General features: G+C 49.4%; 1 protein-coding gene across 51 annotated transcripts in view; it reads left to right on the top strand.

The window, feature by feature from the left end:
* Pde4dip (phosphodiesterase 4D interacting protein) overlaps window positions 1–11720 on the top strand; it is a 196345-nt gene extending 184625 nt beyond the window's left edge. For 11 of the 51 annotated variants that reach the window (XM_087632447.1, XM_087632361.1, XM_087632418.1 and 8 more), the window contains 10 exons: window positions 878–1067; window positions 1591–1715; window positions 4338–4571; window positions 5732–5851; window positions 6642–6862; window positions 7582–7725; window positions 8710–8848; window positions 9105–9151; window positions 9944–9995; window positions 10714–11717. In XM_087632447.1, coding sequence (XP_087488573.1) covers window positions 878–1067; window positions 1591–1715; window positions 4338–4571; window positions 5732–5851; window positions 6642–6862; window positions 7582–7725; window positions 8710–8848; window positions 9105–9151; window positions 9944–9995; window positions 10714–10856 — 1415 coding nt within the window. In that variant the 3' untranslated portion in view covers window positions 10857–11717. 51 annotated transcript variants of the gene reach the window in all.
* The last annotated feature ends 536 nt before the right edge of the window (window positions 11721–12256 follow it).

The raw sequence follows: 12256 nt of genomic DNA, 5'->3' as shown, positions 1-12256 counted from the left end.
GGCCCCTGCCAGTAGATAACCAAGACTGCTGGATGAAGGCAAGGCAGAGAGATTAATCTACCAGTGCATGCTGGGACAGAGGAGGACAACCTCATGGATAGGAAATAGTGATAGAGTTCCAAATGAACACAGTTGTACCTAAGGATTAGCCTTATATAAAAGAGTCCCTATAGATCATCTTCAAAAGTTTTGACCTGGGCTCAGTGGTTAAAAGCACTGATTGCTCTTCCAGAGGTCCTGAGTTCAATTCCCAGCAACTACATGGTGGCTCACAACCATCCGTGATGGGATCTGATGCCCTCTTCTGGTGTGTCTAAAGACAGCTACAGTGTGCTCATATACAAGAAATAAATCTTTTTTTTTTTTCCTTCAGAGCTGGGGACCGAACCCAAGGCCTTATGCTTGCTAGGCAAGCGTTCTACCACTGAGCTAAATCCCCAACCCAAAATAAATAAATCTTTAAAAAAAAGTTTTAAGTTTTGACCTGAGAGATGTCACATGCCAGAAAACACCAGCTGTCCCAATTTTCAAAATGCTGAAAAGAATATATACTAAAAACCATAAACAGGAAATTATCACTGGTCTTTGATAAGACTGAAGATGTACAGTGGCACAGCTACATGTGAGCATCTAGAAAACACTGAGCTTCAGCAACCCGCTGCCTCCCCTAAGAGCAAGGGCAGATGTTGTTAAACGGAGGGTCAGATACCACAAAGAAACACCACCCCCACACAACCCCCGTATGTAGGGCCAGCTAAGCAAAGCCAGACTGCTCAGCCACACAGGACCTTCCTTCTCCTGGCCTCACGTGTGTTTGGGTTTGTCTTTCTAATGAGCTTTAGGTCATGACATAAATGCCCCTGCGCCCTGCTTTCAGGACACTCCCAGGAAGTGGACCACCTGAGGGAGGCTCTGCTTTCCTCAAGTTCCCAGCTCCAGGAGCTGGAGAAGGAGCTGGAGCAGCAGAAGGCTGAGCGGCGGCAGCTTCTGGAAGACTTGCAGGAGAAGCAGGATGAGATCGTGCATTTCCGAGAGGAGAGGCTGTCCCTCCAGGAAAACAACTCCAGGTAAACAGGGCCTTGGCACGGAATGGCTTCACTTTTCAGTGCAGAAGGAATATTGACAAAGCAGTAGTTTCCTCCTTTGGAAACCTCAGTTTCTCCTTTACTAATCCTGCCTCACTTTCCTGCCTCACTGGTCACTTGGAGCAAAAGGAAGATTGCAGATTTTTTATACTACAAAGTAGAGAGATGAAATCCTGTTACAGAGGTTTCTGTCTGCCAGAGACCAGCAGGAGAGCATTCCCATACTTGCCATTAGATGTATGACATCACTCTCTTCATGAAGTACAAGTTGCTATCCTAGGGAAAGCCCTACATGTCTGTCAGCGTGGAGAACACTGTAGGGCAGAGGGGCCTGTAGTGTGCTTACACTGCTGCCTGTGCATGGACTTCAGGCTAACTTTACCTGCCCCAGGCTCTGCTCAATGAATGTGATGGCCAAGCCAACATCCCAGGCCAACGAGGCAAAGGTTGGCTCACAGCTCATTTCTCCCACACGGCTCAGTGAACCCTTGCCTCTCCTTGGCAGGCTGCAGCACAAGCTGGCCCTCCTGCAACAACAGTGTGAGGAGAAACAGCAGCTCTCCCTGTCCCTGCAGTCAGAGCTCCAGATCTACGAGTCCCTCTACGAAAATCCTAAGAAGGGCTTGAAAGGTATGCGGACCCTCTCCCAATTCTCGGTAAAACCCAAGGGTGAGGCACTGTTGACATGAACAGATCAAACCTAGGAACCCTTAAGGACAGACTGCAAGAAATCACTTCACCCACTTAATAATAAAAAGCAACTTAATCAGGGGCAAGATTATAGCATGGTCTTGTTTATATAAAGAAATACCCTGGGCTGGAGAGATGACTCTGAGGTTAAGAGCACTGTGTGCTGAAGGATAGACCATGGCGGCCCATACAGTCAGCATCTTTCCTGTCTCCCTTCCCCATGTGGAGAAATGGATTCAAAACCAAAAGGGGGAAAATGCCTAATGAAGTAGAACTAATAGGTCTCAGGTTTCAAGGCTAGGTTTAAATATCAGGTACTTTACTAAGCAGTTTCTCTGTCTGGTGAAACAAAAATCTAGTATTTGAGAATCCAAATGGAGGAGGGGAGAGAAAGGAAATTAGAGCTGGAAGTCTAAGGAGCTCACCAGGCTGAGAAGGAAAGGCAGAAGTCCAGGACTGTGGAGCAGTGTGTAAGTCTGCCTGTGGGAGCCCCTCGGTACTGGAGAGGTGAGAAGTCAGGGCAGCGGGAAGAGTGACTGCTGCCATGTAGAAAGCCTAAAAGCTGAGCCTGGAGTTTACTTTCACCGAAGACAGCTCCATGGGGAAAACAAAGTTTCAAGATGCTAAGTCTGGTAGAACATACTAGTCAGGAATTAGGAGACCTCCAATCTGGGGAGAACTTTAGATAAATGTGGAGATGTTCTAGATTAAAAGACAAGGTGCTACTGGGGAGATAAAGGACAGCAATAGCCATGCTAATTCAGAAGGAGGATAGCACATAAGGCCTCAGCCCTGGACAGGGAACCAAAGGCATCGAAGGCATAGTTTGTCCTAGGAAAAATAGGGCATCATCTGGTTATCCAACATCAAAGGTCAGCCTGGAGACACGAGTCACACTGTGGGATGGAGCAGGTGTGTGTGTGCGCGCGCGCTCGCGTGTGTGTGTGTGTGTGTGAGTGTGTGTGTGTGAGTTTGCATGTGTGTGAGTGTACATGTGTGTGAGTGTGCATGTGTGTATGTGTGAGTATGTGTGCGTGTGCATGCGTGTGTGTGTGCATGTGTGTGTGTGTGTGTGTGTGTGTGTGTGAGTGTGCGTGCCTGTGACGACAACTAGGCCATCAACTGGAAGGGGGTGGTTATATTGTTGAAAGGAGAAGGGGAAGGGGGGAGATGATATAATCTTAAACTCGATAAGGGCAATGGGTGATGGGAATTTTTTCCAAAATATTAATCAAAAGTTAGTGAGAATTTAGAACTAGAGGAAGAGAAAGTACACTAGAACTTTCATCTCTGAAGCTGCTTCATCCTGACTGCCCCTCCCCCCACACACACACACTGGGTGTGTGTACCCCTTTCATGCACTGTTCTGTTAGTGCTTTCTTGAGTTCATTTCAAACCAATTACCACTAATGCTCCATAATTCTTTCTTTTGAATTCCAAAGTCCAGCAAGGCAGCTAAACTGCAGGCTTCTCCATGTACTTGGATGACAAAGCCTATCTGAAGTGATGGGAGGAGAGCCAGTCTCTGTCGGCTTAGACTGTCCACATAGGCTGTGACAGAAATAATACGTGTTGGGCTAAGGGCTGTGGGCAAGATGTGCAGTGCAGGTAGTAGAAGGTGTAATAGGGTCTTGGTAAAATCCAAAACTAATTCTGCCCTTCAAAATATAAGTGGCTGTCTTAGTTAGGGTTTTACTGCTGTGAACAGACACCATGACCAGGGCAAGTCTTATAAAGGACAGCATTTAATTGGGGCTGGCTTACAGGTTCAGAGATTCAGTCCATTATCATCAAGGTGGGAGCCTGGCAGCATCCAGGCAGGCATGGTGCAGGAGCCGAGTTCTACATCTTCATCTGAAGGCTGCTAGTGGAAGACTCAATTCCAGGCAGCTAGGTTGAGGGTATTAAAGCCCATCCCACATGACACACCTACTCCAACAAGGCCACACCTCTTAATAGCACCACTCCCTGGGCCAAGCATATATAAACCAATGCAGTGGTTCTCAGGTTTCAGGTAAGAAATGTTGAATTCTAGACTGCTGATTAGCTCTTTCTATCCATGTGTCAAATACATGTGGTAAATGGAAATGAGAAATTGAAACATCACTTAGGAATTTTGAGCCCGGGTCTAAGACCTGACTGACTTCCCTGTGGCCTGCTCCCAGAAGCCCCATGTGTTTGGCTTATCCTCTCTGCATATAGAATCCATCAAATCACCTCCCTCGACCTTCACTCCTTTTTAGTTCAGTGCTGACCTGCTTTCTAGCCTGCAGGATAAAATTTAACTGAGAGACAACACAGCAGGCTTAATCTCACGTGCCAGTCCAAATCCCTGTGGGCATGCATGACTAAACTGATCTTCAGAGAAATCCCAGGCTAGTTACATGCAGCCTTGCTGCGCTCTCCGTGCTAAATAAGAAGGGTTGTGTCTCACAGACATGGGGCTGAGCCCCTGAGACTCCAGTGGGACCCTTGGCAGAAAGGAATGTCACAGAGCCATATTTGACTATCACGTGGACATGCTTGGTCGGTGCCACTGGGTTCCCTCCCTTCTGCTTTCAGCCTTCAGCCTAGATTCCGGTCACCAAGTCCCGGGTGAGTTGAGCTGCCTGGTGGCAGAGATTCGAGCTCTGAGAGTGCAGTTGGAGCAGAGCATTCAAGTGAACAACCGTCTGCGGCTGCAGCTGGAACAGCAGATGGATCACGGTGCTGGCAAAGCCAGTCTCAGCTCCTGCCCTGTTAACCAGAGCTTCTCAGCCAAGGCGGAGCTGGCAAACCAGCAGCCACCCTTCCAAGGTAAGTAAGAAGAGGGAAGCCAGAGCTGTCTGCTCTGGGGTGTCTGGGGGACAGGGGACAGTCTTGCTGAACCGATCGGGTGAGGGTCAGGCACAATCCAGGGACGCTCCGGGGCCTCCTGATTGACAGCCTGGGAAGTAGGGTCAGGCCTCCAGAATGTGATTTTGCCTCTTACAAGCCAGCATGCAGCATCCCTGGACGTGAAGCTCAGGGTAGAGAGGTAATTACAGCTGAAACTTACTTTGTCTACTTTGGGCAAAGTATTTAAACACTCAGGTGTTTTAGTCTACGCCACTTGAAAATGGGCTTTATAAAAAATATAGCCCATATAACCATATGGGCTATATTCTATAGCATTAAATAAAATAATTGTCAAGGACTTGAAACAATAAAAGTTGATTCCTCATATTTATGTAGTGCTTTAAAATTTACTAGTTCCCTCAAATATACAAGTTCATTGAAATATACAAGTTCATTCCCTCTTTTGTATTTCTCATGAGAAAATTGAATCCCAAGACATTTAATAGGCAAGCAAGGGTTACTGGGCCAAGGGATCAGGATCAGGACCAGATGACTGAGCTTTGCTGTAGTTAATAACATCCAGGGTGAGGACCAGACAGCTGAACTGCAACCTTTGTGAACCCATTCATTCTCTGGTAAACTCTTTGTTTTTGTCAGTGCCATGTCAAGTGATCTCCTACTGAGCCTTTCTCCTGGTCTTCTTCTCTCTCTCTCTCTCTCTCTCTCTCTCTCTCTCTCTCTCTCTCTCTCTCTCTTTCTCTCTCTCTCTCTCTCTCCCGGTCTTCTCTCTCTCTCTCTCCTGGTCTTCTCTTCTCTCTCTCTCTCTCTCTCTCTCTCTCTCTCTCTCTCTCTCTCTCTCTCTCTCACACACACACACACACACACACACTCATATTTATATTTCACTTCACTTCAAGTCATAATGGTACTGGACCCTACATGCAAACTTATATCCAAAATCGGACTTATAAAATACCTACTGATCTTTAGAACTAGAAATGACATTCTCAGGAAACATTCACAGTGCTCTGCCGTCTCCCCGTGCTGTGGCCTATGAGCGCCGGTTCCCTGGGGTTGATCTTGGGCTGTGCACATGCAGCATTTTGGTGACCTGACACAGTGGCTGTTGTGTTCCCTAGGTTCAGCTGCTTCCCCTCCAGTCCGGGATGTTGGCTTGAATTCTCCAGCCGTGGTCCTCCCCAGCAATTCGTGCTCCGTTCCTGGCTCAGACTCTGCCATCATCAGTAGGACAAACAATGGTAAATACAGCTACAAAAGGACTCAGGTGGTGATGGGAAATTATTGATGCAAACAACCTTTGGTTGGCTCTCTGGCCCTGCCTCACCTATGCCTAGCGATCTTTCTCAGCCTCATGCTATGCACAGGCCTCTGCCTTGGTCGCTCTGTCATCGCCCTGCCCTTGAGTAGGGCTCCTGTGTTCGACATCCTTTACCCAGAAACCTACTCAGTAATAGTATTTACCCTGACTGGTTCCCCTGTGGAAAGGCGTCACAGTATCCTTCCTTTTTGCCTGACGAAGTTTCCTGAGAAAGCAGAGCAGGTGAGAAAGGTGTGCTTCTGGCTCACCTCTGCAGGTTATGCTCCACCAGAGCAACGGGGTCACAGGACCTTAAGGGAGCTGTTGCACAGCATCTGACATCAGAACCAGAGAGCCAGGAACACGTGCATGCTAGCATTAGAGCCCCTTCCTCACTCCACCCAGCTCGTGACAGGGAACAGTCCTGTCCACCATTAAGGTGTGCCTCCCCACATAAGTTAATGTCATCAAAAGGATCCACCATAGGCAAGCCCAGAGGCCACGCCTCCCAGGTAATTCTAAATTTTGTCTGGTGACACTATCGAAGTCTCTATCAAAGTGACATTAAAACGACTGTGCAGAACCCAGGTGCTCTGTGGACTCTGCCACCCTGCAGAGTGACTTGAAGGCTGACTTGCTTCTTGCCTCTCTCATTGTCCCTTTGGAGTTGGAGTTGGGGCCATTATTATCTACAACGATGGGTCCGACTTCTGCTTCTTTGTCTGCGCTAGGTTCGGATGAGTCTGCAGCAACGAAGACCCCTCCCAAGATGGAGGTCGATGCTGCTGATGGCCCATTTGCCAGTGGACACGGCAGACACGTTATTGGCCATGTGGATGACTACGACGCCCTACAGCAGCAGATTGGGGAAGGGAAGCTGCTGATCCAAAAGATACTGTCTCTCACGAGGCCAGCACGCAGCGTCCCTGCACTGGACGCGCAGGGCACAGAGGTGGCCACACCTGACCTCTTAGTTACTCCCGTCCTCTGGCTGTAACTCCTTTGCCCCAGCCTTCCTTCTGTGCTTCCCATCTCCCAGCAGCCGGGGAAGTGGCTTATGTTTATTCCGTAGGGACCCTTCTCTGTCTCCCAGAGAAGGCTGACTTGATATTTTGATGGAGAACTCCAGAAAACCCCGCACTTTGATAGGAGTGCTGGCATTGGAAGGGAGCAAACCTGATAACCCAGGTTTCCCTGTTCAGACTGAGCGGAGGAGGGGAGGCAGCCATCAAAGCTCTACAGGGCACTTAGAGGTTGAGAGGGAGTAGGCACCAATGATGATGTCATTTGAGAAGCTGGACACTCATGGGTGCTTGCATAGGATAGCCGAATTCATCTACAAGGAACCACTTTTGAAGAGCAAGATAGAGTTCCCTATTGATACGCACAACAAGGCACCATAGACATGCTCTGTCCTCTGTGGTTGCGTTAGAGACAAGGGAGGTACAGCTTCTTAGTGGTTGTAACACAGGGATGAGTTTTGAGGGCTTATAGGGCAGGCATCTGGGGGAAGGGTTCCAGGCAAAGGGACTGGGACTGTAAGGGGAAGCCAGGGTTTCCAGCAGGCCTCTCTTCTGTGCTTGTTGACACAGGAAACATGAGCCCCATGCTTGGAGCAACAAGATGCCTCAGTTCCAGTGATATTCATGACTCCCCGTCTTCTTTCCCCAGGCACCAGGTACCAAAAGTGTCCATGAGCTTCGGAGCAGCGCCAGGGCTCTGAACCACAGCCTAGAAGAGTCAGCTTCCCTCCTCACCATGTTCTGGAGAGCAGCTTTGCCAAACTCTCATGGTTCTGTACTGGTAGGCGAAGAGGTAAGAGGCTGTGGGTTCGGCTGGTTAAAGCCTACTTTTCCGTGCCAGTATGGCCCCGCCCTGCTCCTGACTCCTTGGCTTTCTTGATGGTCCAGGGTTATATGGAGAGTTGGGATGGGCAGAATCTTCATGGGACCTCCTGGAGCCTCAGAGCTGCCATGGCCCCATCGCTACAGTTCTAACATGTTCATTTCCCACCCTCCAACTCTTGATGAGTCACCAGAGAGAAGCAAAGAGTATGGCAGGTAGACACAGTCAGCCTGCATATCCAGACATTTCCAGGTCTTGTACCCTGAAGTTTAGCTGAGCTGGTCAAGAGACCTGCTTGTCATTTGGCCTTCCTCATCCCTAAGGTGCATGTGATCAAAAGTCCATAGGCCAGCACCATGAGCAAATGGCCTCTTAGCCATGTTCTGGGATCTCAACAGTTTTTACAGTTTGTGTCTCTGGGTCAGGCCTGGGAAAGTCAGCCACCTCCTGGGGTCTCTTGTCTCTCAGGTGGGTTGTGGCCAGCAGAATGTTAGAGGCATTTTAGGATCTCCCCCAGACTCCAGCTGCAGATAACTGTTACTGCCGTCTTTATGGGCCCACCTGTGCTAATTCAAGGTGCTTCATATCTCTGTGGTGGCAGATATCTGTAGACAGTGCCACTGTCCTCTGGCCAGTCCCCTCTCTTCAGATATAACATCCCTGAACTCCTAAGTGTCACTCATGATGAGTAATTGAGGATATTCTACTGGACCAAACAGAGCTCTGGCTTTCGTTTGGGATTTGGTGTTGGTCTAGAGCGAGGTTCTCACCAGCAGGCTTCAGTTTCCCTCCCCATTTCTGTCTGATGGCCTGGTCCTCAGCTGTCTCCTGCTGGCATTAGGGGAATTTTAATGGCGGGAATTCAATAAAAAGGTGAGAAGATAGCAATCCACTGCAAAGCCCAGGGTGTGTTTAGCCTGGGAAATGTTGTCTGAGTCTATCCCTCCTCCTCAGGGAAAACTGATGGAGAAAGAACTCCTAGACCTGCGAGCCCAAGTGTCCCAACAGCAACAGCTCCTTCAGAGCACTGCTGTGCGTCTGAAGACGGCCAACCAGAGGAAGAAAAGCATGGAGCAGTTCATCGTGAGCCATCGTAGGTGTCCCTGGAGGACATAGGGGAGGGCTTTTCCCGACTCCCAGTCTTGCAGCTCATGAACAGTGACCAGAGGGGCTCAGGACTGTTGAGAGAGGAGCGAATGAGATAATGGGGGTGGTGGTGGGGGTTATAGAAGGACGTGGCTAGCAACAGACCACACCCAGTAGCAGAGAAAGTGCTTTAGGGAGACGTGCCAAGCTAGCCCGACTCAGCTGATAATTTCCACATCTGTGGGGCCATTTTATGTTTCCAGTGACCAGGACCCATGATGTCTTGAAGAAAGCACGGACTAATTTAGAGGTAAGGACAGTGCTGTAGCTCCAAGCCAGCCATACCCCTCAGCCCACTGCTCTCATCCTGTCTGTGGGGCCCCTTGCTAGCTGACACTCTAAGAGGTTTCTGGTTCAGTGTAGGGTGTGGTCCCTCAGCAAGCCCCGCCTCCCTCCCCTGACCTCTCTGGGTGCACTCATCTTTGTCATCCTCCCTCCCTTTCACTCTAGTTTTCTGTCCTTTATGTGGGATTGGTAGGCCAGGGAAATGTAGTGCAGTTGCCTCATGAGGACAGAGACATTTGGAGTCTTCATGTGAGACCCACTGTGCACTCAAATTTCCTCAGGGGCTCTCTGGAAAAGAAAGCAGAGTAGAACCTTACAAATTGCCCCGGATGCACTGTGAGGTGGGAAGCATCCTTGTCTGTAAAGCTTCCGAACAATCTTTATCCTGACTCATTGGTGTAGAAGAAAACCTGAAAATAAACACTGCCTCTTAAGAGGAAAGATGGTCTACCCCTGGTAGGACTTCTGTACGATTACCACAAATGCCACAAATGCCAAGTGCTGCCTCTTCCCCCGGAAGAGGGTGAGAGAAGACTTGGTGCAGATGATGTGGCTAAAGATCAGAAACCATTCTCTGAGGGTAGGCTTGCCGCTGCCAGAGAAGCTGAGCATCTATCTGCTCAACACTTCCTAATCTCAGCAGGGCTAAGACCCACGCAGAAAGGGGGCTGGTCTGTGATGTAGCACACTCTTTTATCTTGGTCTAACTTCCCTTCATTCTTCTCTGACAACTCCTTTCTTTCCCGAGCCTCTGTAGCACAACACTTACAAGATTGCCTCTGTGCAGCCATATTCCTGTCCCAGCCAAGGTAACCCAGCATCCTCTGCAACACTGGCTCAGCCTGTGGAAGCTTTCCTCTCTGTTTCCTTAGGCCCCTGGAAGGCTGTCAGTGCTAGGCCTGTCACTAACTGGCTGTGTGGCTTTGGCTGACCCAAGGTAGACCTCAGCTCCGCTTGCCTCTGAGGCCCTGCTGGCTCCGCCCCTCTCAGAAAGCTGGGACGTTAGGGGCTGGGGATTTAGCTCAGTGGTAGAGCGCTTACCTAGGAAGCGCAAGGCCCTGGGTTCGGTCCCCAGCTCCGAAAAAAAAGAACCAAAAAAAAAAAAAAAAAAAAAAAAAAAAGAAAGCTGGGACGTGCACTTAGCAGGAGGACTTCCCGCTGAATGTCCTCACAGCTCCTCTTTTGCCTAGCACTTCTTTCTTGGGAAATATGAAGGACCCTCTTGGTTTCCGTTTGCTTATTTGCTTCGGACTACTTGATTTGGAACATGAATGGGCTCCTGAAGGAAGATGGGCGGGGTCTGGCCACTCGACGTACAGAGGTATAAGTAGCAAGAGTCCAGGGGTGTGAAAGGCTTCCATCTAGTCTGGCCTTCAGGAGCTTCTCCAGGCCACACTCCCCCCCCTCCCCTGTGCTTCCTGCCTTCCTAACCAGGCTCCTGGCTCCAGCAATATTTGCCTCTCACTCCAGCCTCCAACAGGGCCTGAACACTCATGCTGACTAGGTGTGTTTTCTTCTTGTCTGCAGATGAAATCCTTCAGGGCCCTGATGTGCACTCCAGCCTTGTGACCCTTGCCTTCCAGGAGCCACATAAAAGGCGAAGCCAGGAGTCCTTAAAACAGCAGGAAGGGTGGGCCTGCCCGCCCCTAGTACAGCTGCCTGTCTGCTGAGGAATACCTGGTCCGACTCCTCCCCTGCTGGAGCTCCACGGAAGGGCTCAGAGATGTGTCCACATGGGACAGGCAGGAAGGAAAGTGGCATCCTGACAATGAATATGATTAGCCAAGGCCCACTGGGCCCAGCACTAAGCAAAACTCATGTAGACTGTGTAGAAGGCCCCCCGGCACTGCTTCTAGACAGCCTCAGCAGCACGGTGCCCACCTCGTTACAGTTCTCACCTCAAGATAGCCAACTCAGGGGAACTAGGACCTTACCACCCACAAACAGCATGTGTGGTCCCAATGCCAACGCTCCTCAGACAGTTGTAAAAGCACACATCATTGAGTGGCAGCGTCCAGCCGGACACTGTTGGAGACTACCAAACCCCTCACTGACCCAGTCTTGGGCCAGGCCAGCTCTGTGGGCCAAGTCTGGTAGTACTTTGGTCTCTACCACCACACCAGAGAGAGTCTATATAGCAAATGTGGTAACTTGTAGGTGCCCTGCACTTAGCCTAGCACCTTCTGTTTCTTACGTGATCTCAAGTTGAACCAACTTCCTTAACTCTGCTGTCCCCTGTAATCCTAACTTCCCTCAGGGGAATTGGAGACTGGTGGCCACATCATGCCTATTGAATGTCTAGTGAACAGCATATCGGTGCCTCTTAATGGCATGGGCAAGGCCTGCTCTGTACTGAAGACTGTGTCTTCACAGTGCTCATAGGACGTGGGTGTGTGTATAAATGTATAATATAGATTTATATATGTCGCTATGGCTATGTGTTGAAGGCCAGCATAATGTGCAGAGCGATGGGTGAGAAGACGCTAAGCAGTCTTTCTTATGGCTATTAAAGCTAACTGTGTATAAAGAAATTACTTCCCTTTGCTTCTCATTTCTGTACCAGTTCCCAGAACAAGGATATAGAATATGAAAGACATGCTGCCACCATCTTGTGTCCCCCAGTGTGCGCCTTATCTTAGCTAGTCTGCCAAGGACCCCGAGTGTGAACCCTAGTCCCCCATGGATTCCACTTCAACAAGACGAAATAGATGATCATGAGCCAGGAAAAACTCACCAAACTGCAGACACAGTGTGTGCATGTGAGAAAGGCACTGCCCACAGGAAGAAGAAGGTAATCAGTAGAACAGCCACCGCGGGTGATAAAACCTGCAGTTCTTAAAGAAGTTAGGTGTGAACACATATCTGATATTGAGGAAGGGAGCATGTTTACAAACAGTGGTCCATTTTGACAACCATGAAGTTCAGCCTTCACTATTACAGGCTCCCCTGAGACAGAGCAGCTGACAGAAATGCTTCCCGGTGTCCTAAGCCAGCTTGGTGCAGACAGTGTGACTACTTTAAGGAGACTGGATGAAGCTGCCCAAACAATCTGCAGATGGAAAAGCACCAT

This window comes from Rattus norvegicus, chromosome 2 (assembly GCF_021556685.1).
Source record: "Rattus norvegicus strain SHRSP/BbbUtx chromosome 2, alternate assembly SHRSP_T2T, whole genome shotgun sequence".
Taxonomy (NCBI): domain Eukaryota; kingdom Metazoa; phylum Chordata; class Mammalia; order Rodentia; family Muridae; genus Rattus; species Rattus norvegicus.
This window is presented reverse-complemented; position numbering and strand designations above follow the sequence as displayed.